At 37.6% G+C, this 27291-nt stretch overlaps 2 protein-coding genes across 3 annotated transcripts; both read left to right on the top strand.

Annotated features, from left to right (window-relative positions):
* The first annotated feature begins 199 nt into the window (after positions 1 to 199).
* impdh2 (IMP (inosine 5'-monophosphate) dehydrogenase 2) lies at positions 200 to 13230 on the top strand. 2 transcript variants are annotated; one of them, XM_079828095.1, is made up of 15 exons: positions 201 to 543; positions 2814 to 2862; positions 3049 to 3150; positions 4196 to 4270; positions 4533 to 4739; positions 4818 to 4905; positions 5815 to 6014; positions 6116 to 6206; positions 6286 to 6381; positions 7846 to 7917; positions 9693 to 9836; positions 11363 to 11507; positions 11825 to 11968; positions 12242 to 12325; positions 12881 to 13230. In XM_079828095.1, exons 1-15 carry the CDS (start codon positions 446 to 448, stop codon positions 12900 to 12902), a joined length of 1617 nt encoding a protein of 538 aa, XP_079684221.1. In that variant the 5' UTR covers positions 201 to 445; the 3' UTR covers positions 12903 to 13230. The 2 variants fall into 2 exon arrangements, with proteins under 2 accessions (XP_079684222.1, XP_079684221.1); XM_079828096.1 differs by lacking the exon at positions 7846 to 7917 and having other exon boundaries at positions 200 to 543.
* A 3391-nt stretch (positions 13231 to 16621) lies between these two features.
* Positions 16622 to 27087, top strand: dalrd3 (DALR anticodon binding domain containing 3). Its single transcript, XM_079828094.1, has 13 exons — positions 16622 to 16946; positions 19355 to 19659; positions 19744 to 20054; positions 21804 to 21862; positions 21955 to 22056; positions 22985 to 23049; positions 23170 to 23228; positions 23341 to 23423; positions 23496 to 23622; positions 24367 to 24425; positions 24619 to 24735; positions 24880 to 24948; positions 25508 to 27087. The coding sequence occupies exons 1-13, from the start codon at positions 16746 to 16748 to the stop codon at positions 25625 to 25627; spliced, it is 1677 nt and encodes a 558-aa protein (XP_079684220.1). The 5' UTR covers positions 16622 to 16745; the 3' UTR covers positions 25628 to 27087.
* The last annotated feature ends 204 nt before the right edge of the window (positions 27088 to 27291 follow it).

The raw sequence follows: 27291 nt of genomic DNA, 5'->3' as shown, positions 1-27291 counted from the left end.
ACTCCCCCTCGTGCTGTGAACATATGCGCGCAAGCACCCCACCCTTCCACTGTACCCCAGGGTGAAGAGATGATCCCCCTCAGTCTCGTATATACAGGAAAATTTAATCAAACCGTTTAGTGAATAAACACCGCCCAGCTACAGCCCGGAAGTGACGTTTGAAGACACCTTATTTATATCTGCGGAAGACGAGGACGTCCTCCACACAGACACGTGTGATGCTTCTGGGCACCACGGGGCAGCTTCTGTCACAAAAACAAGAATACACTGGGTTTTAATTTCTTTGATTCAGACCTGTCACTTCATTAATAACCTGTGCTTTTTGCGACATTTAATGTCATTAAGCGCGTTGAATACTGACGGAAGCTAAGAAGAACAGAACTCGCCGGCTCACTGTCTTGAAAAACTATTGTGAAAATTTGGACTTTGGCGCTTTTTATGCACTATGGCGGACTATTTAATCAGCGGACAGACGGGCTACGTGCCTGACGACGGTCTAACAGGACAGCAGCTCTTCAACTGTGGAGACGGCCTTACCTACAAGTAAATACCCGTCCAGTTGTGCCTCATACCCACTTTTGCAATCTCCATATGCTTGATATTTATTAAACATTAAACAGGCTTGCCAGTCCGTCAGCACTGCAGATATGCTCTCACAGTGTGCAGTTTCATTTAAAACCGAGCTAAATATGAGTTGAGCGACATGTATGTGTCGTTGTCGGTCCGTGTTTTATCTGGTTTAGTATCCAGCATGTTATACGTGACAGCACTGTCATTTATCTATTATGCAATTCGATTTCACGTGGTCAGACTCCGTACCGCATAAACGGACCTCAGTGGAAGGCACATGTCAGTGCGGTGCCATGTGGATTCACAAAAGGTTAAAGGAATAGTTCACCCTAAAATTAAAATTCTGTCATTTACTCTCCCTCAACCTCCCAAAAGATGTATGGGTTTCTTTCTTCTGCTGAACACAAAAGAAGATATTTTGAATGTCAGTAACCAGACAGTTGATGGTCCCCATTGACTTCCATAGTATTTTTTTTCCCTACTATGGAAATCAATGGGGACCATCAACTGTCTGGTTACAGAGTACAGACACTCTTCAAAATATCATCTTTTGTGTTCAACAGAAAAAAGAAAATTGGAGAGTAAATGATGACAGAATTTTCATTTTAGGGTGAACTATTCCTTTAAGTCATGCCAGAATTACTGATGAACTGTGGGTGATTCAGCACTAAAATCATCTGCTTTCATTCCGTTATGTTAAGTTCAAACAAGCAGAGTCATTCTATTCTTAAACCACTGACAACCCAAGCAGCTTTTCCTTTACCAAAACTAATCGCTGTCTTATGTCAGGTCTTCCAAATGTTCTATAAATAGGCTGAACTTTGTGAAGTATGTTGTGGTTGTTTTCTCTACAAATTCTCTGGTGCCATGTAGGGCATTTAAAGAGATGGTTCACCCAAAAAATAAAATTTCTGTCATTTATTCACCCTCAGGTTGTTCCAAACCTGTATACGTTCTGTTGAACACAAAGGAAGATATTTTCAAGAATGTGGGAAACTGACCAGTTCTGGGGCACCATTGACTTCCATAGTATTTTAGACTTTCAAAGGGGCCTGGTTACAAACTTTCTTACAAAAATATCTTCCTTTGTGTTCAGCAGAACAAAGAAATGAATACAGGTTTGGAACAATTTGAGGGTGAGTAAATTACTTAAACGTCTCCGAGTGAAAGCCTATCCTTGGCAGGTGCGAGCCTGGATGGTGCAGTCCCAGTGTCACATTCAGTGGAAAGTTGTTTTTATTTTTTCCAGAAACGCCTTTCTGTTTATCATCTAACATAATAATAATTTGTTACATTTATATAGCACTTTTCTAGGCACTCAAAGCACTTTATATAAAGGGGGGGAATCTCCTCAACCACCACCAATGTGCAGCATCCACCTGGATGATGCGACAGCAGCCATATTGCGCCAGAACGCCCACCACACACCAGCTGATGGAGACGGAGTGATGAAGCCAATTTTTATATATATATATATGGGGATGATTAGGAGGCCATGATGGACAGGGGCCAATGGGCAAATTTGGCCAGGATGCCGGGGTTACACCCCTACTCTTAATTTTTAATGAGTGCAGAGAGTCAGGACCTCGGTTTAACGTCTCATCTGAAGGAAGGATAAGATTTGTTCACCAAGGGAAGAACACATTACATCGGACATAAGGTTACAGCATTGATGTACTCTGTTTTACCATAAAAACAGGGCGTAGCTTGACACACTGGTAAACAGCATGATGTGTGACATGGATAAAGAGAATCTTTGGAACATAATCAATGTCTTGTGTTTGTTTCAGTGTATAAGAGATAAGAGCGCTGAAAGAGTTGAATGTTGACGAATCAGACCTATAGGTTAGAGCGTTTCTCGAGTCAACAACTCCCTGAATCATTATTAAACTCCAAACAGTGATTACTGCAGATTTGCAAGAACAAACTATATATGTTAATGTTTATGTTAATGTTTCTTAAATAATAAATACACTGTTCCCAAAAAGGTTTCCCAAACAATCCCCTCTGCCATCGGTTGGTCAAAAAGTTTTCTGATTGGCTAGAACTGGAGTCAGATGCGGGGCTATCGTAGAGATGAGAACGTGTTAATTCTCATGATACGTTTTTATACCTATTTACTGTTAAATCTGTCAATGAATAGTGATGCATTATATGTTCAAAATCACAAAGCTTCAAATGAATTAATCACCATCACTCACATTTTTACACCATTATGTCCCTTTTCTCTGTCCTCTTTTCAGTGATTTCCTGATTCTGCCAGGGTACATTGACTTCACAGCTGACCAGGTGGTAAGTAAAACAATGTCCTTTGTTTATATATACAGTGTGTATATATATATATATATATATATATATATATATATATATATATATGTATGTGTGTGTGTGTGTGTGTGTGAGTGTGAGTGTGTATTTGTTTATTTATTTTTCTCCTGGATGGATGATGTGGTTTAATTTGATTGGCTCTTTTTGTAGGACCTGACTTCAGCGCTGACCAAACAGATCACAATGAAAACCCCACTGGTCTCGTCACCAATGGACACTGTCACAGAGTCTGACATGGCCATCGCTATGGCGGTAAGAGGATGATTGACAGAATTCACCACAGAAAGTGGGTTTACTGTCATAGACATTTGAATAAGCACTAATGTCTATATACACATGCACATACCATTACAAAAGAACATGCTGCCTCATATTCTGATATCCATAAAATCAATGAGCACGTTTACATGCACACAATACCCTGATAACTCACAAAAATCAGCTTATTGAAATAACCTGTTGTCCAGGTTTACATGCAAACCAATAACCCGACAACGCAAGTAAACCATGTTTACACGAGTTTATTAATAAATCAGGTTATTTCCCAGTAGTAACGTCAAAAATGTGCGCATCTGACTCTGGGTTGTGATGTTAAATATAGCATTAAAACCCGGAGAAGAGTATTGCAACAGGTCAGCGGGAAACTTACGGCTCACATATTATTCTCTCGTTTAGACAGTTGCAGCATTTTGACTGTATCACTTCTTCTGCGCAAGATGAGAGCACATTTATACATTTTTGGGTCAAGAAAGAATCTGAGTTTGTGATACATTTCCTCATCCCTTACTGCAAAATGTTCACTCTGTCTGGATGCAGTTATATCCACCCTAATGATGCGTACCTGTCATATACCACACGTGCACATTGTGCCTTGTAAAGCTATGACTGTTAGCTTTTAGACCAATTATAGTCCTAAAAGATGATATAAACAGCCATAAACAGTTTACAGTCTTTCTCTTCTAGGAAATGGGAGCAAAATATTGAATGATAAAATGATTCCCGTCTCCCAAAACCACATGCCACTGATTGGCAATAGCAAATTATGATTATTGCTGAGTATAGATAAACTAATGGCTATTGACACTGATTGGCAATAGCAAATTATGATTATTGCTGGGTATAAATAAACTAATGGCAATTGACTATTTTAAAAGAAGTAAAAAAAAGACTCTTTGATACATCTCATCCCTCAATAGGGAATTCATCAACATGGTCTTCAAACCTAATTTACAAAGATTTTTCTTGTATGCATGTAGCATTATGTTTTAAAATCTAATGTAATGTTGTGTTGTCACAGCTGACAGGTGGGATTGGCTTCATTCATCATAACTGCACTCCAGAGTTCCAGGCTAATGAAGTCCGTAAGGTCAAGGTGAGTCTCTTTACATCTCTCTTTGGCTTTTGTACTATTTTTCTCTTCTCAACTCATTTATAATATATGTTTTTCTTCTGACCCCTACCCTATAGTTGCAACAATTTCCTTTTGAATAAGAAATCCACACCTGTTTATGTTTTGTGTGATATGTATTGAGGTAACACCCATGTAGAAATGCCTAATAGAACATCCTTTTTTACTCCTTCACTTGACTTTTCTCCCTCTCTTTCCCTCCATTTGGAAATTCGCCCCCTCTTAGAGGTACGAACAGGGTTTCATTACAGATCCAGTGGTTATGAGTCCTAATGAGCGGGTAAGAGACGTCTTTCAGGCTAAGGCTCGACATGGATTCTGTGGGATTCCAATCACAGACAATGGACAGATGGGCGGATGTCTGGTCGGCATCATTTCATCACGAGATATCGACTTCCTCAAAGAGTCGGAACATGACCTGCCCCTCAGTGAGGTGAGTGGGATTTAACACAGAGGGCGAGGGCTAAATAGTTTTACTGAACTCAACTCGCCTTGTCTTTCTGTCACTTAGGTGATGACTAAGAGGGAGGATCTGGTTGTAGCTCCAGCAGGAGTGACACTGAAAGAGGCTAATGAAATCCTCCAGAGGAGCAAGAAAGGTGGTGTAGACTTTAAGCGCTTATGAGAGCTCCTTACCCTTTTTTCTTTCTTCACCCTCTCATTGCTGAGGACAGTTTTGGAGTAATCCTTGAACCAAATAAAACATTCACATGCATGTTAACTATTCATTAACCTATATAGCAGTGTTTCATGCACCATTTCTCAGCAGTGGTGTGCCACAAAATAATTGCAAGACAATAATTTTGCATTTTGTTTTGCTGGCTGCATGCAACATACTACGTTGAAAAGGTTAAGATTGGTAAGAAATTATTATTATTTTTTTTAATACGTCACTTATATTAACCTGCATTTGCATGTCTGCATTATTTTAAAATGGATATGGAGATTTCAAGATAAAATTGTGAAATATTATTACAATTTAAAATAACTTTTAATATTTTATTTTATTTCTAAAATGTAATTTATTCCTGTGATGGCAAAATTAAATTTTCTGCTTCATTACAGTCTTCAGAAATCATTTTAAAATGCTGATTTGGTGCTCAAGATTTTCTTTTTATTACTATCAATTTTGAAAATAGTGCTGATTTAAAATGTTTGTGGATACAATTAAATTCTAAATATCTTTACTGTCATTTAAATTAATTTAGTGCGTTCTTGCTGAGTAAAAGGTTTTTTTTTAGTGTCAATAGGAAAACTTGTAGTATTTTTATCCTCAAGTGCACTTAAAATATTTTTAAATAATAAATTTTACCTCTGTAAATGTTTATCCTGTTTATCCATCCATTATCTAATTTTAAAGGTTTATAAATTAGTTTATTTACTTAAAAAAGAGAAAAATATTTTAGTCATTTAAAAAATACTTAACTGCAAGTTTTAAAATGAAGTCATAACGCTGCTAAATAATTTTCCTATGTGGAATTCTCACACTCAGTGTTTGTTTTCTATAGGCAAGCTTCCTATTGTAAATGAGGAGGGCTGTTTGGTGGCCATCATCGCTCGGACAGATCTGAAGAAGAACAGAGATTTCCCACTGGCCTCAAAGGATTCTCGTAAACAGCTGCTTTGTGGTGCTGCTATCGGAACACACAATGATGACAAATACAGACTCGACCTGCTAGTGCAGGCTGGTGTAGATGTGGTCGTCCTGGTGAGGCCTATTTTGGGCTTAATGCTTCTCCTTGTATCGATGAATAAAGATGGTTTATTTTTATCCTATTTGGTTAATTTTTCGCTCTCTCCTTGTTTTAGGACTCTTCCCAAGGAAATTCCATCTTTCAGATTAATATGATTAAGTACATAAAAGAGAAATATACCAGCCTACAAGTCATCGGTGGCAATGGTTAGTTTTAAACGCACAGTTTTTGAACATAACATCTACAAACACACAGTTAACATACTGAATTGTCTCTCTGATTTAGTGGTAACTGCGGCTCAGGCGAAGAATTTGATTGACGCTGGAGTGGATGCTCTGAGAGTGGGAATGGGCAGCGGCTCCATCTGCATCACACAAGAAGGTCAGTCCACCAATCCCACACTTGGCTGCCTGCCCCTCAGCCAATCACAGGCTGTGTTTCCATATCTAGTTTCTCCAGAAAGAGCACTTATTGTCCAGTGCCTCCTCTGGTCATCTTTTAACATTGTTAGAGCAGTCCATTTCCCAAATATCCCTACAGTTGGCTTGGTCTGTGAGGTAATTGTGCAGATTTATTGCGATCTGCAATGCCCCCATTTTCCTCGCCTTTTTTCTGGGGTTTTAGAATCTGTGGAGAAAAGTTATTTTTTTTGTTTATGTGGAGTAAGTATTATTCCATATCCTGTTTTTTTTTGTTTTTTTTTTATAAGAAAGAATATGTATTTCTATATAAGTGTATGTCTGTCCATTAACTGTTTGTTTATTATTTCTGACCATTGTTTTTCTCTGTCGCTCCGAATGATATAGGTATGGTAGTGAAGGCTCTTCCTTCCATTTTTTTCAGTCTTTCCTATCCGCTTACCCTTTTTTTCACAGTCTCTATGGCATATTTGCTTTCTTCGTTCTGACCGTTTGTCTGTTACTTGCATCAGTCCCCTTTTTTATCAGCTCTGTTCCAAAACCTAGCAAAGACTGTTCCAGTAGGTAGGGTGTATACTTATGCTGCCTTCAGAGGTACACTACTCTTCAAAAGTTTGGAGTCAGTAAGATTTTTTTTTTTTTTAACAATTTAATACTTTTATTCAGCAAGTGTGTTCTTTTGAACTTTCTGTTTATCAAAGAATCTTGAAAAAATAATTGGTTATTGGTTATATTGGTTAAACCATGTCATGGTTTCCACAAAAATATTAAGAAGCACAACTGTTTTCGAAATGAATAAACATGAGAAACGTTTATTGAGCACCAAATCAGCATATTAAAATTATTTCTGAAGGATCATGTGACACTGAAGTTATGACTGCTGAAAATTCAGCTTTGCCATCACAGGAATAAATTACAGTTTAAAATAGAAAATTATAATGTATAATTTCACAATATTTCATTTAAATCAAATAAAGGTAGCCTTGGTGAGCATAGATGACTTCATTCAAAAATATTTTAAAAAATCTTACCAACCCCAAACTTTTGAACAGTAGTGTATTTTGTGGATATTGCAGCTGCACAATGCATTGCAAATACATCCAAGATGGCTGACAAAGCTAAGGACTAGTTGATTATACATAAACTTATTTAATTCATTATTGTTTTAATATACTGTTAAACAGATTCGGAGTAATTAAATTGTATTATCTTACCCAACATTTGTAACAAAATTATTTATATTTTATTGTATCATGCTGTTATCTTAGCAACATGCTAATATCAAACGCTACAATTTGTTAAAATGCTTACTTAGCAGGAAGCTACCTATGTAGGAAGTGAGGCAGCTCACTGGGTTTTAAAACAGAGCTACAGTGTGCTCTCTTTCTCAGTCTCTATCTCCTTTTCTATAATTATGTCTCTCTAGCTCCTCTCAGTATTCCTCCTGGTTTAAAGCTCCACAGCCCCAAAACCCCAACTACTGTTACGGGATACTCCAGTAAGTCCCTCCCCCTGATCCCCATACAGAGATCCCATTGGCTTACTATCTCACTCTGCCTGCCACTTCCCACAGCCTGCTGCATTGATTGGTTAAATGCTCTGCATCATTAGAAGTAGTTGCTGGTTTTTGGGGTTTTGGATGCTTGTCATTGTCTGACTAACCTGTCAGTAATGGCGTTTGGCACTTCCTCTGATCTAAGTCTGTTACCTAGAATCCCTCACTAACATACGTGATCATACTAGCTTGTGCAGTGGCCCGTAAAACTATTTGGACATGTAAGTCACACTTAAACATGTATGAGTGTCATCGTATAATAAAATATTGAACTATTATAGCAACATTTATTAAAAATGTATTTTAAACAAAAATAAACATTTGGTCATTTTCTTCAAATATCAGTGTATCATCTTCATAGTTAATGTGTTGAATTTGACTTTATACATCTGCTTAAAAATCCCTTTTGGGCTCCCTGATTAAATTTAGCACAAAATTAGTTCTGAAAAAAATCCATAGCATTGTTTGTTTCTATACGTCACTTGCTTCCATGTTTTATCTGTACAATAGAAATGCTAGAAGTATGGCTTAAGTGTCCAAATACATTTTCAGAGCTGCTGAAAGAGCACTGGAGCATATGAAGTGCACTTGTTAAAGCTGAAGGTTTCACAGTCATCAGTATCACTGCAGAAGGTCTTTGTTTTACAGTTCAGTATAGTTTGTGCTAATTTCACATCATTTTACAGTATGCCGTGTAGATGGTGTGACTTTAGAGACTATAGAAAGGGAGTTATGGGTAAATAGATGACTCCTTTCTCAATACTGCTCCCTCCCTTCATTTATTGTCTCCTCTCATACTGCGTTTAAAATCACAAAAACTCCCATGGCAACAGGTTCTAGATGTTGAATATGATGGGAGGAGAACATGGATCTCCATGCACCTCGCATGCAACTTTTCACAAATTGTTATGCTAATTAATATAACGTTTAATGAGTGAAGTTGCATTAATCAAAATAGCATTTGCACTTTTGGACCTCTCTCTGTTAGCATTGAAAATATGTGGGTTTGACATTTGTGTGCATATAACATGCTCACCGCTACGGTTTTATCGGTTTTGTTGTGTTCATGCGCAAGATCACACATACAGATGGTAGTGAAGCAAAACCTTTCGTTGATTTTAAAGGTCTTTTTCCTTTGCTTTGTCCTTAACATTCAGGCTCTCGGATGTTCTTCTTTGTCAAGACTCGCTGAGGGTTTGCTAATGGCGTCCCCTTTTTCTACTCTCCTGCATCTCACAATTGATAGAAAATCTCACATCTAAAATTCCACTTTTATAAATCCGCATATTTCATATAACGCTAACTTTTTATCTTTGAACTCAGTGAAGTTCAAAGAAGTGCTATAGTTCACAATTCTTTTTTCATTCATTTTGCTTTGTTCTAATTGTAAATTCAAATGTAATACTGTTTTCGTAACGTTAAGAGATTGGTTGTCTGTCACTGACTGAAGTCACATGACTGCACGAGTAAAGAATACACTGATAGTGACAAAGTCGGTGTTTGACTGTGTGTGAGAGAGAGATGAGAGAGAGAGAGTATGGATGTCTGTGAATGAACAGCAGTTAGTGAAGAGCATTTTGTTCATTAATGCATATGATTGTCCTCATCTGCACACTTGTAGAATATACAAGTGTACAGTAAGTTGATAGTAACCCTAATTTGTAAGTAACGGGTCATTTATAAATTAACCAAGTCTCTATTTCTCGTTGTCCTCACAGTGCTGGCATGCGGGAGGCCGCAGGCAACAGCCGTGTATAAGGTATCAGAATATGCTCGGCGGTTTGGCGTGCCCGTCATTGCTGATGGAGGGATTCAGACAGTCGGTCACATTGCTAAAGCACTTGCATTAGGAGCATCTACAGGTGAGATATGAGTTAGATATAGATTCACTTGCAATCACTTCAGTAGATTATTCGTTTATTCTTTAAAATCTGGCTTGTTGTTATATAATGTTATATAATTATTGTAATAATAATAATAATAATAATAATAATAAGTAATAATAAAATGTATATATTATTATAGTATTTATTTATAATGTTATTTATTTGTAATTTATGCTCTCGCTCTGGTTGATGTTCGCACTTGGTCATCCGGGAGAAGTGCCCATACAAGGAATTCTGCCCTTTATGACATCATACAGGGCCATCCTCGGAAAAAAAACGTTCCGAAACTCATTTGAATCCTGAAGGAGTGTATTTGGCACAGAAATACTCCGTCATACGTCAAACTATTTTTTTTTATTTAGGCCATGTTTAGCATGAGAATCAAACTCTGAATGCATGAAATGGCATTAGATTTATTTTATTTTATTTCAGCTTAGTCAACAAGCTAATTAGTTTTAACAATAAGAATACCTTATAATAATCATCACTATTATTATTATTATTTTAGGGATGGAACGATTACCGGTTTCACGATAAACCACAATAAAATGTACTGACGGTTAGTAATATCGTTTAAAATTTAATTATCATCAAAACCGCATTTGATTATCACGATTTTGAAAACTTGCGGTAAATCCTGTCCAGCCAGCGTCAGTCTGATGCAGACGCAGCGCGCAACGCAGTTTTTTTGAATGAGAAGAAATGGCAGAAGGCAGTGACAGCGCTCGGGGGATTTCTCAGCCTTCTAAAAGTACCAAATCTGTGTGTGGTCATATTCATATAGTCCTGAGGGAAACTTAATCGAAGATGGTCACCCTGTCTGCAGAATATGCAAGAAGAAAGTCGCTGTAATAGGGGGAAACACTTCAAATCTGCAAACGCACGGCAAGTGGACCTCAATACTAAACCTACGTCTGGGAACTAATAACGTGAAGCTTGAGCCAAAGACGAACGAAAAAGTTCAGACAAGACTAGGGTGACATTTAAGGGATAATCATGTATATTCATTGTACACTTATTACACAGATTTTCTTTACCAAATAAATAATTACGGGGACATATTGAATTGAGAATACGTAATGTAAATCTTACCTGTTTATAATCCATTTTGTACAGTGTACAAAACAACCGTCCAGACAAGATGATCACAAGAAGTTATAGTAATAATTATAGTAGTATTAATAGTAAAATCCTATTTTCAGAATCAAAAACAGAGACAGAAGACGCAAGTTGCATTTGAATGAAACGAGAGAGGGATGCGTAGATGTGCGTTGTTATAATGCGTTGCTATTGACGACGGTCATTATAAGGAAGGAAATCCCACAGAATAGAATCTTGCTTAAAAAAGTGCATAGAGCTGCTTGTTTAATTTGGGTCACTATAATCTTCCCTATATTATTTATAATTGATGTTTATAGAATGATAATTATATCTTATTAAGTATTAGAGTAATATCATAATTGAAGCTAAATTCTCCTCTGTGTTTGATTTCTCTCGCTTAGTAATGATGGGGTCATTGCTCGCTGCTACCTCTGAAGCCCCTGGTGAATATTTCTTCTCGGATGGGATCCGCCTGAAGAAGTACAGAGGGATGGGCTCACTGGATGCCATGGACAAGAACCTGGGCTCACAGAGCAGATACTTCAGGTTGCACATATAAATATATTGTTTCCCAGACACAATACTGTGCGTTTATTGCGATTAGTTCCTGCTACAGTTTACCCCGTTTTTTTAAACGGCTTCGCTGCATGCTAACTGCAGTTTCCCAACTGCTTATATAGACTAATGCCTGATGATAATTAGACTTATCTTGATGTTTTGATAAAACAGAATATTTAACACTTATAAAAGCCAAGTAAAACCACTATTCTGTATAAGACAGAAAACCCTGTAGAATGTAAGTAGACTTGAGTTCACTCTCTCAACCCCTCTGTCTTCTCTTTCTCTCTCTATCTCTCTTTCAGTGAGAGCGATAAGATTAAAGTAGCTCAGGGAGTTTCAGGGGCAGTTCAGGATAAAGGCTCCATCCATAAGTTTGTTCCATATCTCCTCATTGGCATACAGCATTCCTGCCAAGACATCGGTGCAAAGAGCCTCACACAGCTGAGGTACATGCAAACGCACTAATTACTCCCATAACTGCAATTATATGCACTTATAGGCGCAGTGTATCATTTCTGTGCTACTAGTGATGCCAAACAATCAATCATTTCTTCTTTTTGCAATTCCGTTTGATGCCAGAGTGGCACAGAAATTAAACACTGAACTTTTAACACAATAATGCAGTGTTAAAATAGACACTCGCGTGTTTGAGTTCAATCACAGATAATTTTTAATTATCTCTCTTTGACCCTTTCCTCTCTTTCTTCTTACTATCTCAGGGCAATGATGTATTCTGGTGAACTGAGGTTTGAAAAGAGGACAATGTCAGCTCAAATGGAGGGTGGAGTGCACAGCCTACACAGGTAGTTGAACAGTCATACACCTAGTCTGAAGATATTGTACAATACAGATCAAAGTTTTTATCCAAAAGTGATAGTAAAGACATCTATAATGTTACAAAAGATTTCTATTTGATATAATCCTGCTCTTTTGAACTTTTTATTGATCAAAGAATTCTAAAAAGGTGCATCAAGCTATACACAAATATTAAGCAGAAAAACTGAATATGAATTATAAATGAATAAAAATAAGAAATGTTTCTTATTAAATCAGCATATTAGAATGCTTTCTTGAAGGGTCATGCGGCACTGAAGACTGGAGTAATGATGCTTTGCCGTCACAGGAATAAATTGCATTTTAAAATATATTAAAACAGAAAAGTTATTTTAATTTGCAGTAACATTTCACTATATTGTATTTACTATATTTTGGATCAAATAAATGCATTTTTGGTGAGAATAAGAGGCTTCTTTCAAAACATAAAAAAATGTCTCAGATTCCAAACTTTTGAATGATACAGTGTACTTTTTTAAAAATAATAATAAAAAATAATTGACATTTATGTTTTGTTCTTTCAGCTACGAGAAGCGCCTGTTTTAAAGACACTACAGATGGCCAGTACATGCACAGCTAAATGCACATAAACGTCCATTAATGGACTTCCACACGTGCTTTTGCACATTCAGGCACCCGAACACACCGAGAACCTCAGCTTCCTCTTTCTCGTCTTCCCAGCCGCCTTTCCTCTTAGTGAGGAGAGAACCCGTGTGTGAATGTCTGCGAGCATATGCCAGAGTGCGTGAACGTGTGGTTGTGGGGAGCGCATGCTGCCTGCTGTATGTAACAGATGCCTTACATGTCAAAAATAATTTTTGATTGTAATCATTTGACAAGTTTTGTTTGAAAATATAATTTTTTTTGCCACAGATATTTGTCTCGACTCTTGTCTTGTTTCATGAAATACAAACATACCCACATTTGCATCATTATCAGCAAAAAAACATTTTCAGTCCTGAGAAGAAAACAGGATGACTAAGTGCAGTTAAATCTGTGAAACAGGAAGTGTTGTATTTTAATAGGATTTCTGTCAAGTTTGTTATAAAAAAAAGAGAACTGACCATTCAAGTTAGGTGTGTGCATGTGGGTCATGTAAATTATAACAGATTTGACTTGCATGTGTTTTTCTTTTTCATAATAAATTGATTTTCAAATCCTGAATCTGTGGGTGTGTGGGTAAGTGGCTGCTAGACTTTGACATTGGTACACTATTCCTCATTTTGCAAGCGTGTCTCAAGGGAACCAGCCTTCACCTCCAAAACTACCGGACTTTCCAAACAAGCGTTCACACATGCTTACTAATGGACCCGCACCTGGACAGGTTGGGTTGAGAGCACCAGGTGGCTCCTCATAAATGAAATGTGATATTGGCCCGTTAGTAAGCTCAGCCCAGCTGGGCCCAGATCCCTTAACAATTTTATACTAAGCAAAAAATGACTGACAGATGTATATTAATGTGTGTATATCAGTATTGTCTTGACTTTTTTAATGAAAATAATAGAAAAATTCACATATCTAATTCTCATATAGATTTAAATACATTAAGAATACAGTCTCTCTTTACATTATTTATTTGTGTGTATATATATATATATATATCTTACAATGAACATGAAATTAATCAGTCATAATAGATTTTAAAGATTAAAAGAGAGATGACAGGAATTATGTGAAGAGAAAAGAGAAGGGAAAGACATTGAGATGTTTGGAGGGGGGAGGTTGTGGGCAGCCTAGTGAAGAAGTGAAAGTGAAAATGTTCCTCAGATTTCTGAGGAGGAAGTCAGGAGGCATAAATACGCAAACACTCTCTGACAAACTCACACAAGCCAGGGAGCAGAGAGAGAGGGAGTGCGCACAAGAAAGAGGAGGAATGACAGGAGCAGGTAACATAGAATTATTCATCTCATCTCTTTCATACCTGTCTATTTTAATCTTATGTTCAATGTGTCTTGCTCTCTTGTTGTTCATCACAGTGACAAGTGGTTCTCTTTCATTTCTCTTCACCTTCCCTCCACTTGTTCCTTTCATTTCTTCTATTTTGCAAGTTGATCGCACTGAAATGGAAAAAATAAGCATGTAAATGTGCATTGATAAACTCTTTCATTCATTTTCTCCCCTCACTCATTTCACTGGGTTTGGGAAATCTTCACGTAAAACAAGGAGAAGAGATCACTTCAACTAGAATTCACCAAAATATTTATAATGTGCTATCAAGTTTTTTATTTCTAAAATGAAGCTTCATATTTCAGGCTAGTTCCTCTTTATATTTGACTTCACGTGACTTACTTTAGTTCATTTTATATCCTGTTTAATCTCTCTTTTCATCTTGTCTTCATTTAACTTGCATAACCCCCCTTCTTCTCTCTCCCTCCTTCTCTCTGCCCACTCTTCTCTGATAGGGAACAGGTTTTTCAAGACACAAGTCTACAGATCCAGCAAGATAAATAAACAAGTTTAATTCTTTGCGGAAACACCAAACTTGTTTGTGGTAAAAGCTGTTTCAATGTTATTTCATTTTCACTTACTTACAGGAACACTTGATGAATGTAATTGGGTTGAAATTTATTGGAATAATTGTGGTTATAATGTTGTTGGAATAATGTTGAATGGTGACGTTTTGCTGGATGTGTTTTTTCACGGTGTGTCAGTGAAAATGGCCACAGCAGTCTGGATGGTAACGGAACCCATAATGCAGCTGTTTGGTTGATTGATAGCTGGCTATGGATTCTGTGCCCCTCCTTTCTTGCAGGAGCTTAAAGTTGAAAATTGTCTTTTGGCTTCCTTCAGATATGATACTGAACTTCTGTATTACTTTTGAAATGTCTTTGAATATAACTATATTCAATATTAAGTTAATAGTTGCTTAAATGTAAGAAAAAAGTGTATTCAGAAATGTGTGTGTCTGTGCAAACCATGTGTATATGAGTACAGATGTTGCTCTGGAATGACACGTTTTCTCCCGGATCGCCAGCATTATGTTTCGCCACCGGGAACTTCGTGTCAGCCAAGATTGACATCAATTCCTGACAATCAAAAATCTTCAGAATTTACCAGTGTTCAGTAAATCACAGAATCCTTTTAAGATATTTTCATTTTGTCACTGGGATCCTTCAATAAATTAAGAACATTTGTCATAACATGATGGATTTTTCACTTTTAGGCCTGAATAATTATTTAGATTTACATTGTGTTATAGACATGAATGACAGAGGTATGTATTTTCAAAAGCTGACTGATCTGAAGCAGGTTTTTGGTGATTTTATTTATAGATTTTACTTTGGCCAGAGGATTCAAAGTGAAATATTTGAGCCTATCTTGCTGTTTTAGTTGATCTGGGACCATATCCAAATCTGACTGTAAAGCAACAAGTGAAACGTAATTTGGCCCAAGTTCAGCTCTTACAAATGGTTACCTGACTCAAACAAAGCAGAAGTACTCAAATAAACATCCAAACAAACAGCATTCAAATATGCCTCAGTGTGAAGTGGGACTAGATCTCATTATCATATGTTTTTCTAAAGATTCCTATAAACCCTTTACAAATATTGTTTTATTACTGTTACATAAGGAAACATTTGAGTATTTCATCAGAAATTAATTGTTAAAAATGTGTTGATGCTAAAACTGTTTCTCCTGGAAACAATATTCCGGAAACAGTCTATTTAAATGTCTGTTATAGAGTAAAAGGTTTGCGTATATTGTAAGAGGAAAAAGTCTTAAAGGAATATGTCACCGCCCCAAAACTAGAATATTCTGTTATCATTTACTCACTATCAGGTTTTTTAGGTCAGAAAATGAGAAATTATTACAATGTGCAAGCTGCTGTTTTCCATAAAATGTATGTAATAAAGCAATGGTGAATACTTTAAGGTTGTAAATGCTCCTTTCTTTACCGAAAGCTATCAAATGTTTTGTAATATAGTGCAATAAATGAAGTCATGTGGGTTTAAAAACAGAGAGTGAAAAAAGATTATACAATTTGTATTTTTGGTGTGAAGTACATTAATATGTAAAATATCTGTGATAAGAAGGAAAGTAACCCCTGGAATATCAAACAAGTGTAGTTTATATTATTCAAAATAAAACTGCAGCTTAGGAACAAAAGCATTTTATCAGAAGAGTTTTACTTTCTTTTCTGTCACTGACAGATCTGATTTTGCCACACCCAAAATGGCGCCTTCAAAAGGTCCCAACCAGGAACTAGTGTAGCATAAAAATATGTCCCCCTCTGACCAGTGGCATTTCTTAACGTACCGGTCCCCATACATACATCTGTTTTTATTGGTGATCAATCTGAGCAGAGCACCGCAGTGCTGCTACAGGCAATCTCAGTAACAATCCTCGAATTCATGCACTAATAACAATGTCAACATACTGGGCCTAATCATGGAGGAAGCTGTGCCTTTTAGCATCGTGTCCACCGTCAAAGCGCTGAGCGGAGCGTTGCGGGGAGACGCTGAAAATGAAGCCGAAATCAGCCGTGAGCGAGAGAAGCTCTGGTTCAAGGAGAGCAGCGCCAAAAACCTGAGAAATCGCGACTTCTTGTCACCCAACACGGTTCTGACGACTTTGTACGCGGGGGGAGAGGTCAGTCTGAAATATGTGCTTATGTGTGCGTTTTTTTATTTTCTGTGTTATGAGCTCTTCTGGCCTGCATCACTGACAGATGCGCTTCTCCGCATGGGGATTTTACGCATGGCTTGAGTCTCCGTGTTGGATATTTCAAGCTTTTGCCTGGACGTCAGGTTATGCATCAGAGAGAGTTGCTGACACAGAATTGTGAGAATATAAGGCCGAGCTCTGCACAGACTCGCAGGGCTCCAGCTAGACTGTTGACATTGGTCGCATCGACCAAACATTTGAACCCTGCGGCAGAATGATTAACTCTTCACTGCCCGTGAGATCTGGGTCAGGATATGTCAATATTTAAAAAAAAAAACGCTCATTAATGTTGACCTATTGAATCAGGAAGTCATCAAATCAGAAGTCAGAAGGGAGAACCACGAAGTCTATGATTTCCTGATTCATTAGGTCTCAAGAAACCTTATTTGGTTTATGCAGTGTGAGTAATTCAATGACTTTCAAGCGGTCAAATCTTAAAGCTGCAGTCCGTAACTTTTTGCGCTCTAGCGGTTAATAAACAGAACTGCATGCGTCTCGCGGAAGAACATTGCTGCCGGCGCTACTTCTCTCTGTTTATGTCTATGGCGAGTCACGCAGGGACTGTGCTCTTCCGCAGCGGTTCCTACCAGACCGGTCTGAAATAGTCCCAATATAAACACTTATTATAAGTCTACCATAATGATTCAGGGTAAGACAAAAACACGGTTTGGAAAATGGATTCATGTTGTATATTCTCATTATACAATTTTTGTAAATCTTGAACACAAAAAAAGTTACGGACAGCAGCTTTAAAAAAAACAAAAACAAATTCTGTCTGTATGTATTGTAGACGCAGTTTATTGAGGTTCTTCTCACACAACTGAATTGTCTTTTGACACCCCAAGAAATTAATCGTGTAAATTACCTTTTAAACAAAACGTTTAGCAATAAAACAACAACGACAACAAAATAATATCATAATCAACAACAACAATTATAATGCTAATAATAATAATGACAATATGTATTAAAACACACCATTTTTGTGTTTTGTAATGTCTGATACGGAGCCTAACTGAAACCGCTTGTGCAGCAAATGTTGCCACATCTGGCGAAAACGCCTTCTGTTAGCGTGTGTGTATTTAGCACGCTCTAATTTAAAACTTGGTTGCAACTTATATAATTATAAGTAATGTATATGGAATGTGTAATTGTAAAATGAATACATATGTTTTAGCCCCCCACCCCCCAATTCTGCAGTATTTATTCTAAATGGTATATCAGTGCACATATATATTTTTTATTCATGTGCCCTCATAATATTTTTGATCAAAATAACTGCTCCCTTTTGCAGCGACATCTCTGATGACTTCTTTGGCACAAGGGAGGGACAACCTGTCACTCACATGACATCACAGCAATAAATCCGCAATGATCCAACAATCAATTCCTGATGGACAAAATCAAGTCCCGTCCTACATTTTTTTCTTTTTTGAGGAGCTGTTTCATTGTGGGATAGATCACAATAGGGAAGAAAAGACACGCAACTTCCATTTTATGTCGACTTTAATTGGGTTTAATATTTACGTAGAGTTTATTCTCTGTGTATGTCAGTGACATTACCATCAAATTTAACACACGTGCGCTAAAAGTGCGGTCACATTAGCAACATTTCAGTGAAATTCCATGGGCAAAAAACAGAACTGTTTACTGTTATAGTGTAGCGCCATAGTGCCACACAGAAGTCACTTTCAAACCAAGAAGCGTTCTGTTGTCAACATGGCGATTTCATGTGACCAACTTGAACATGAGTGAAATCTTCGTGGGGAGCTTTTTCGCTCTCTTGTGAAACTCCCGATCTTGCTGATTCCTATTTAAAATGACTCAGTATTTGCTGTGAAATTTCACAATTTCGCAATAAGTCAAACCGCACCGTAAGTTCCTAAAGTTAGCATTAAAAAGAACATAAATTGTGATCGCTTTTTCTTCACTATTGTGAAGTATATTCGAGTGAAACGGCTTCTCAAACTATACAAATCGCAGGCACTTGATTTTGTCCATCGGGAATTTATTGGATCGTTGGATCGTTGGATCATTGTAATTTGCTAATTGCTGTGATCTCATGTGAGTGGCAGGTTGCTGGAAGGGAGGGTTTATTGTCCCGCCCTCACACACCAGTGCACATGCTATCAGAGAAGAGATGTTGTTGTGGGGGGAGGGGACGTTAATTATTTTCACTAAAGATATTATTGTAAAAAATTAAGATGTGCCCAGGTAAATCATTTATAATAAACCATTCCATAAAAAAAAGAATTACATTTTGATTTCACTGTGCATTCATGTTGGTTTTTTCCATTTTCAACAAATGTTTGAATTTAATGTCCAATGTCCAGGTTCCCTCTGATGTTCTCAGTGGTATTCGCTCTCTTCATGGCAGCGGTGTATTGCCGATAGGAGCGACTGAGGTGACAGCAGAAGGGCTGCGTGTGTGTGTGGATCGCTGCACAGCATTCAGACATGTTTTATGTGGAATAATGCCATATTTGAGACCTGCAGCTCAGAGACAGGGCTGTGTCCTCATCAACTGCCCTGCCCTCCACACCAAACAAGCCGTGCCATCTCCCGATACGCTAGCTCTGGGGCAGCTACGAACCATTCTCATTGCCGACCACCTCGGGGCACAGCTTAGAAGACAAGGGTGTGTGCTTTGACTTTCATGATTTTGGCATACATTTTGTGACCAAAATGGAGAAGTAATCAACTCTTTATTCATTCCATTTAGGTACACTGTGTCCTTTTGTCCAGCTTTGCCACAGGAGAGTGACATCGTCAACTTCCTGAAAACACTGGGCATTGATTGGCCGACAGTCCCTGTCAGCCGGACCAATGAGGACAGGGAGGAAAAGATGAAAAAAGCTTTAGAGAACTCAACCTACAGAGACAGAGAAATGGAAAGGGGGAAGAGGAGAAGCAGAGGAGAGGAAATAGAGGGAGAGAAGAGAGGGATAAAAGAGGAAGTTAGGATAAACCTCAAACAAGTGGTACAGGACGAGAACCTTCAGGGTTATGATCCCAGTCTTGGCACTTGCACAGGTGAGCTGTAGTATCTGAGTGTGTGTGTTTTTATTCGGGACATAACGGGTTCAATTTCTCATGACTTGGTTTATATACAAGAACTGTGTCTGTTTGGTCAGTAAATGTTTGGATTTTTATTTTATTATTTTATTTATGTTTTCTGTTATTTTAACCCTGTCATCAGCCAATACAGTTCCAGTTGCTAATATTTTAATTAAATTTTTTTTAAAAGAGATATTGCTATTACATTTTCTTTTACAATCATTAAGCAATATTTGTTGCTTATCATCTGATTTTGACATTTTATTTTCATTTGTCACCATTAGTCGATATTTGATATTTAATTATGCATGATTATTTTCTCAAATTTTTCTTTTAGATTATCCTTGCAATCATCTTAACACTCACTTAAAGTGATTTAATAACACTGTTAAATGTAATCTTTAGCAAATCTCAAATCAATGCTGTTTTTTTTCTTTAACTGAAAATTATATGTTGTGATGCCTAAAATCATGTTTAGCATTTAAAGTGATATCCATCCATCCATCCATCCATCCATCCATCTTCTTCCGCTTATCCGGGGCCGGGTCGCGGGGGCAGCAGTCTAAGCAGAGATGCCCAGACTTCCCTCTCCCTAGACACTTCCTCTAGCTCTTCCGGGGGGACACCGAGGCGTTCCAAGGCCAGCCGGGAGACACAGTCCCTCCAGCGTGTCCTTGGTCTTCCCCGGGGCCTCCTCCCGGTTGGACATGCCCGAAACACCTTCCCGGGAAGGCGTTCAGGAGGCATCCGGAACAGATGCCCGAGCCACCTCAGCTGTCCCCTCTCGATGTGGAGGAGCAGCGGCTCTACTCCGAGTTCCTCCCGAGTGACTGAGCTTCTCACCCTATCTCTAAGGGAGCGCCCAGCCACCCTGCGGAGAAAGCTCATTTCGGCCGCCTGTATCCGGGATCTTGTCCTTTCGGTCATGACCCAAAGCTCATGACCATAGGTGAGAGTAGGAACGTAGATTGACCGGTAAATCGAGAGCTTCGCCTTACGGCTTAGCTCTTTCTTCACCACGACAGACCGGTACATCGACCGCATTACTGCAGAAGCTGCACCGATCCGTCTGTCAATCTCCCGTTCCATCCTCCCCTCACTCGTGAACAAGACCCCTAGATACTTGAACTCCTCCACTTGGGGCAGGAACTCTCCACCAACCTGAAGTGGGCAAGCCACCCTTTTCCGACTGAGGACCATGGCCTCGGATTTGGAGGTGCTGATCCCCATCCCAGCCGCTTCACACTCGGCTGCAAACCGTCCCAGTGCATGCTGAAGGTCCTGGTTAGAAGGGGCCAACACGACAACGTCATCCGCAAAGAGCAGAGACGAAACCGTGTGGTCCCCAAACCTTACACCCTCCGGCCCTTGGCTGCGCTATTTAAAGTGATATGATTTTCAAAATGGTCATTCATCAGCCATAACATGAAAATTATTATCAGCTTATCAGTAGTAATGATTTTAATAAAGTGAATCCCTAAATTTGATGACAATAAATGACATGCAAAATATCAACACCTAAAATACACAATAATTTATAGTTATTGGCTTTTAAATTTGATTTGTCTCATACTAGCGTTGTGATGAGTGAAAATTAGTTTCTTTATCTGTTTTTCTTTTAAACATTTTACAATTTCCAGTTATATTTTCCTAGTGTTTGAGTGAATAAACTAGCCTCAGTTTTCCTCTGTATTATACAAAAGTCTGTGATTTCTTTCTTTTCAGTGCAGAGAGAAGCTTTGTGTCATCTGGCCCAGCTGGACAGTGCTACTGTAGATTTCCCTGTGAGTTAAAAGGACCCTCTGTCTGGATCATTTAAATTATAGTGTGTTACCATGTTTTTGATGGACACTTATAATGGATTTCTCTACTTCAGGTCTCTACGGCAACAGCCCTACATGTCACTTCCTGTCAGGATGAGTTTCGTCAGCAGCAAACAGCCATGCTGTGGAGAGCCACGGGTGCAACGGCAGTGCAGGTTTCACACCCTCTGCCCACACAGACACATTTGCCCACTGGCTGTACCAGCATGTTTTATATGCTAAACAGTGGTTCTCTGTTTTGTATATTCTGTCCTGTAACAGGAAGATTGTGTGCGACAAATCGAAAGACTAGTTCTTTTTTGTTTGTTTTTTTCCCTATAGGTTTTAGTCAATTGTGGCCACAATTGACTAAACACACAGTTTAAACTAACACAGAGGAATATACTTACATGTTTATCACTTTTAGCAGTGGTTTATGTAACTTAACAAAGGGTTTCCTGTAAAATGACACCAAAATTGTATATTTAGACCACTGTATGTGGGTATGGGAAGCTTTTCAATTTGGGTTGGCCAAATCCAGGCGGAAATCCCCAAAAATGGTCCCAGAGCATAAGAGGTTAATCAAATGAGGGAATGAATTAGTAAATTGTGGCCATCACAAGAATTTGATCTCTCATTTGACTAAATTGTGGCCATGTTATAATGTGTTCCCTTCTTTTAGTTACATCAAAACGAGGGAACAAATTAGTTACTAAATGTACTAAACCCGAGGGAACTAATTCTTAATGGGAATTAATTCTTAGTTTGTGGCCACAATATTCTCCACATGTCATGTATTTTAGTTACATTTAGATTTGATTGAATTAAAGTCTGATCAATATTTATGCTCCACTTCCTGGAAGAGTTAGACTGTACATTTTAAGTGTGTATAATTGGTTAAAGTAAATTTTGTCAGTTTTTTTTAGGTCTACACTTGGTGATATCAAAGGCAAAAGAATAATAAAAGTCTTTACAACAAGTCATTGTAATGCTCCCAAATGGATGAACGCACAATTTCTTGCTCAAATGGTGCACAGTTGGATGTGACTACATTTTAGACAATCTCTGCTGGAAATGAATGATTGCTTTCTCCCTCTCTTTTAGAGATTAGTGATTTGCGGTCCTGTTAAAACTCCTGGCGTTCAGATGAATGCAGCTCAGTATCTTCAGTAAGGCAAAAACTTTAGAACAGCAACTCTATCAACTGATACAACAACTCTTTGTAATTCTATATTAAAAATACTACTGTCTGGAAGTCTGGTGATTACAATGTTTGTGTGCTGCTGTAGGTTAAGAAAAGCTCAGATGAAAGAGGCCTCAGAAATGAAGTATGGAGACCAAGTTGAAGGTGTGTTTATCTCTGCAATCTTAAAAAGCTACTTAAATAGCCCAGAAACGTTTGTGATGCATTTTAATACCAGATATAAACATATTTTCCGATTTACTTCATCCTATTTTAGGTCAGACATGGGATGACATCATTAGAGTCATGACCTCAGCCACCGTGAGGTTTGAACTGCTGTCCACAGTACACACAAGTCCGGTGAGTGTGTTTGCATGTGCATGTGTGGAATATATTGTCCTGCATCAGAGATGATTGACAGCTCTTTTTCAGGTGACCTTAGATGTGCAGCGGGACAGTGGTGTGTCCACAAAGGGCCCCAGGGGTGGAGTCTTTGTCATGTATAACTGCGCTCGTCTTCATACACTCTTCAGCAGCTATGAGAAAGGGGTTGAGCAAGGTAACGCACGCACACACTGTAGTGCTTTGGCTTGTGATTTATGATCAAAGTAATAATGTCAAGATAGTAAACTTGGAGAGGTTGTTTTTTAAGGCGTATGCAGGATGACTACACGCAAATCTTAACAATTTGCTGTTGTATACATGTTTAAAGTCCTAACTTTATTAGGCAAATGCTGTTTTTACTGCTAGTGACTGTCGTTACAGAAAAGCAGTGATGCATGTGCTCTATAAAAATAGACAAAATGTAGATAAAATATACAGAATTTACCGATAGCCAATATAGTCTGTGCAACAGAGGTGCAGAATTCTGGTTATCACTTTAGTTCAGGGTCCAATTCACACTATTAACTAGTTGCTAAATAGCATGCATATTACTAGGATATTGGCTGTTTATTAGTACATACAAAGCACATATTAATGCCTTATTCTTCATGAACATAGTCTACATCCCTTATCCTAGTAAATCCTACCAAATATGTACATTTGACTACTTTGCTAACTATTAATTTATTGTTTATTGAGGCAAAAGTCATATTTAATAGTTAGTTAAAGTGTGACTGAATTCTGATTGGTCGTGATGTTTGGGGCTGTGTACAATTTAGCGATATTAGCTGAGGTAGAGAAATCCATTCCCATCTTTCTCCATTGGGCCTTTTGATTAATTGCACGTTAAGTAGTAATGTAACAAATAATATTGTGTCTATTTGTGAAATAATATCCATGTCTATTTTGAAATATGTAGGTCTTTATCCAGAAATCCCTGGAGGCACAGAGCTGGACTTTTCTGCACTGAAAGAGGAGGTAAAGCAATATGTAACTAACATTCTGTAAAAGCACACTCAAACATTGTCCTATTTTTTTTTTTGCATCCTTTTTAAGTATTCAATTTGCTATGTATAAATACATATGCTAAATGTATTCAAACAAGTTCTGTTTTTGTCTTTCTATGATCTGGAAAGTTTATATGATGGTAATGTTGCCATTTCATCATTAGGGGGAGTGGCTTCTTCTCTTCAATTACCTCATTCCATTCTCTGAGCAGCTGGACCAATCTGGACAGATCCTGGAGCATGAAGGGGGTGGAGCCAGAGTTAATTTAAGAACAGAACAGGTACTTAAAAATGCTTGGATCGATTTGTAATGTAAATTGATTTAATGTATTTGTAATAATTTAGTCAACTAGTCATGTCTTATTCTATCTGCTGTCTTGGCTTGATTAATACAGCCTTCCCTAATTGTATTGTTCGTCTGTCAGGTGTGCAGATTCTTGGTGTCTCTCAGTAAAGATTTTAGTTCCTACTACAACAGAGTTCACGTCCTTGGGGTAAGACATTATTGGTCTGTGTGGTTGAATCAGTTTATCAATTTCAATCAGCATCTTTTTAAATAAGGATAATTCAGATTCTGTTACACACAATTCTTATGGCCCAGGTGATTAAATGATTTAAGTATAATTTTAAAAATTGTTCTAAATGTAAAAGAATAGCCCTATTGTTCCTATAACGATAACGACACAAAACAAAATCGTTGAAATCATTTTCAGAATGTTTTTTCTTCCAGCTAATGAACAATAAAATGTTGACAGCCAATCAGAATTCATCCTGCTTTAAAGCTCTCAAGCATTTAAAGCGGCAGATGACATGATGAAACTGCACTGCATGCTTATAATAAAGAGAATGATATCGTCCGTTGGTGTGGACGCTGATATAGCTATCTTTTATATTTTTAGTTTTTGGTGCGAACTGGCCTTTAGTGTGTATTTTGCATATTTGTGTGTGTATCAGCATTTACAATGATTCATGTATTATACAGGTTCACATACAGTTCAGGGCTATTAACTTTCCACTCCTCTTCTTTCTCTTTCTCTTTCTCTCTCTCTTTAGGAGCCCCTGCCTCATCTTTTTAATCAGATGTTTTGTCGTTTATTGTTGCTGAGAGCATTAAGAGAACTTTACCACAGCGCCCTGGACTCCCTTAACTTGCCCCCAATCCCCCAACTATAGCATCTCCACTGCAGACATTATACTCCAATAGTCACAAACTCTCTCCCTTAACAGCCAGCACTATTCCATTTTTCTTGGTTATTACACTTTAGATACCTTCCTCATACTCATAATTGCCTAACCATCTTGTCCAAATACTCTAATATTCCTCCTGCCCTCCAAAAAGACTGTTTTAAATGCCCTAAACACAAGGCAGGATAGACCCCACTTTCATCCAATAAATTGTATTACTCAGTTTGAAACATTGCCCCTACAAATGTCAACAAGGAAGATGCTTTCATTTTCAGTGAATTTAAATTCTCCTGTACCATATTCATAGATTCTGCCCTCCTGCATGACAATGTATTCTATGTAATAGTCTTTAATGAGTGTGAGAGCCCAGCTCTGTTTGTTGAACTCTGAACACATATTGACAGTGTAGCACAGTCGTTCTCACAGTCTGATAGACGCACACACAATAAAGTATCTGTCACCACTGTTTCTGATTAGGAATCATGTCAACAGGGTTGGCTCTTTCATGCAATCATTTGGCATTCTTGAAATTACATAATCTGGGATGCTACTTTATTTAATATAAATATAGTCTTATCTGTACCAAATATGAAGTCTTAATTCTAGAGTTTCCCCCAGTGTCCCTCACTGTTTGTGCCCCTGGAAGTGTACAGGTGTACTACTGAGAATCCTCGTGTGCCATACAGAGTTCAGGTGCGTCTGTACTCTCACTGTGTCCGGAGTTTTCACAGATCTGTGCCATACGTCACACAGTATTCAAAACCCTGACAGTACCAAACACATTTAGAGTGACTGTGTAACTTTCTCACACTTCAACGTTTTTGTTAGTGGTGATCTCTCTCGATGTATTTCAAAAGACAAACCCACGGAGACATAATAATTAAAAGAGTGTCTGCCTCAACCTCTGAACTGACTGTTTTTCAAGTGTGCAAATGTTTGACTATACCTGTACCTGTCTTGTGTTTATTTTAATGGTATGACTTTACAATGAGGTTAATTATGTAACTAACAATGAAAAAATTTTTTTTCATCATTTATGAATCTAGATTATTTATTCATGTTTGTTCATAATACAGCAACTAAATATAATTCAAAATAATTTTTTTACGTGTATGCAGAAATGAACATTACCTAAATTAAAAAATGCTGTAAAAGGATTTTTCATTGTTATTTCACACAATTGCAAGAACTAATATTAATGTATTGGACCTATAAGGTGTTGCCATTTCATGTTTATACCAATGCCAGAAATGTACATTTTTATGTTAACAGATCATATGAAATCATTTTTAAATCTTGTTTACATTTGTGTAAAATTATGATTATGCATTTTTTATCTTTATAAAAACACTGCACAGCCTTTTACTTCAAATAATTTAATTAAACCAATTACTGTTCAAAAAACATGAATTTTTTTCAGCAAAGGTGTATTAAATCGATCCAAAGTGACAGTGAAGTCTTATAATGTTACAAAACATTCCTATTTGCTGTTTTCAACTTTTTTTTTTACTAAATTCTGAAAAAAAAAAGGTCATTGTTTCCACAAAAAATATTAAGCAGCGCATGAGTGCAACTGTTTTCATCATTTATAATAATAATAATAAGAAGAAATGTTTCTTGAGCACCAAATCAGCATTTTAGAATGATTTCTG

The sequence above is a fragment of the Gobio gobio genome (genome assembly GCF_949357685.1).
Source record: "Gobio gobio genome assembly, chromosome: 10".
NCBI classification, from domain to species: Eukaryota; Metazoa; Chordata; class Actinopteri; order Cypriniformes; family Gobionidae; genus Gobio; species Gobio gobio.
This window is presented reverse-complemented; position numbering and strand designations above follow the sequence as displayed.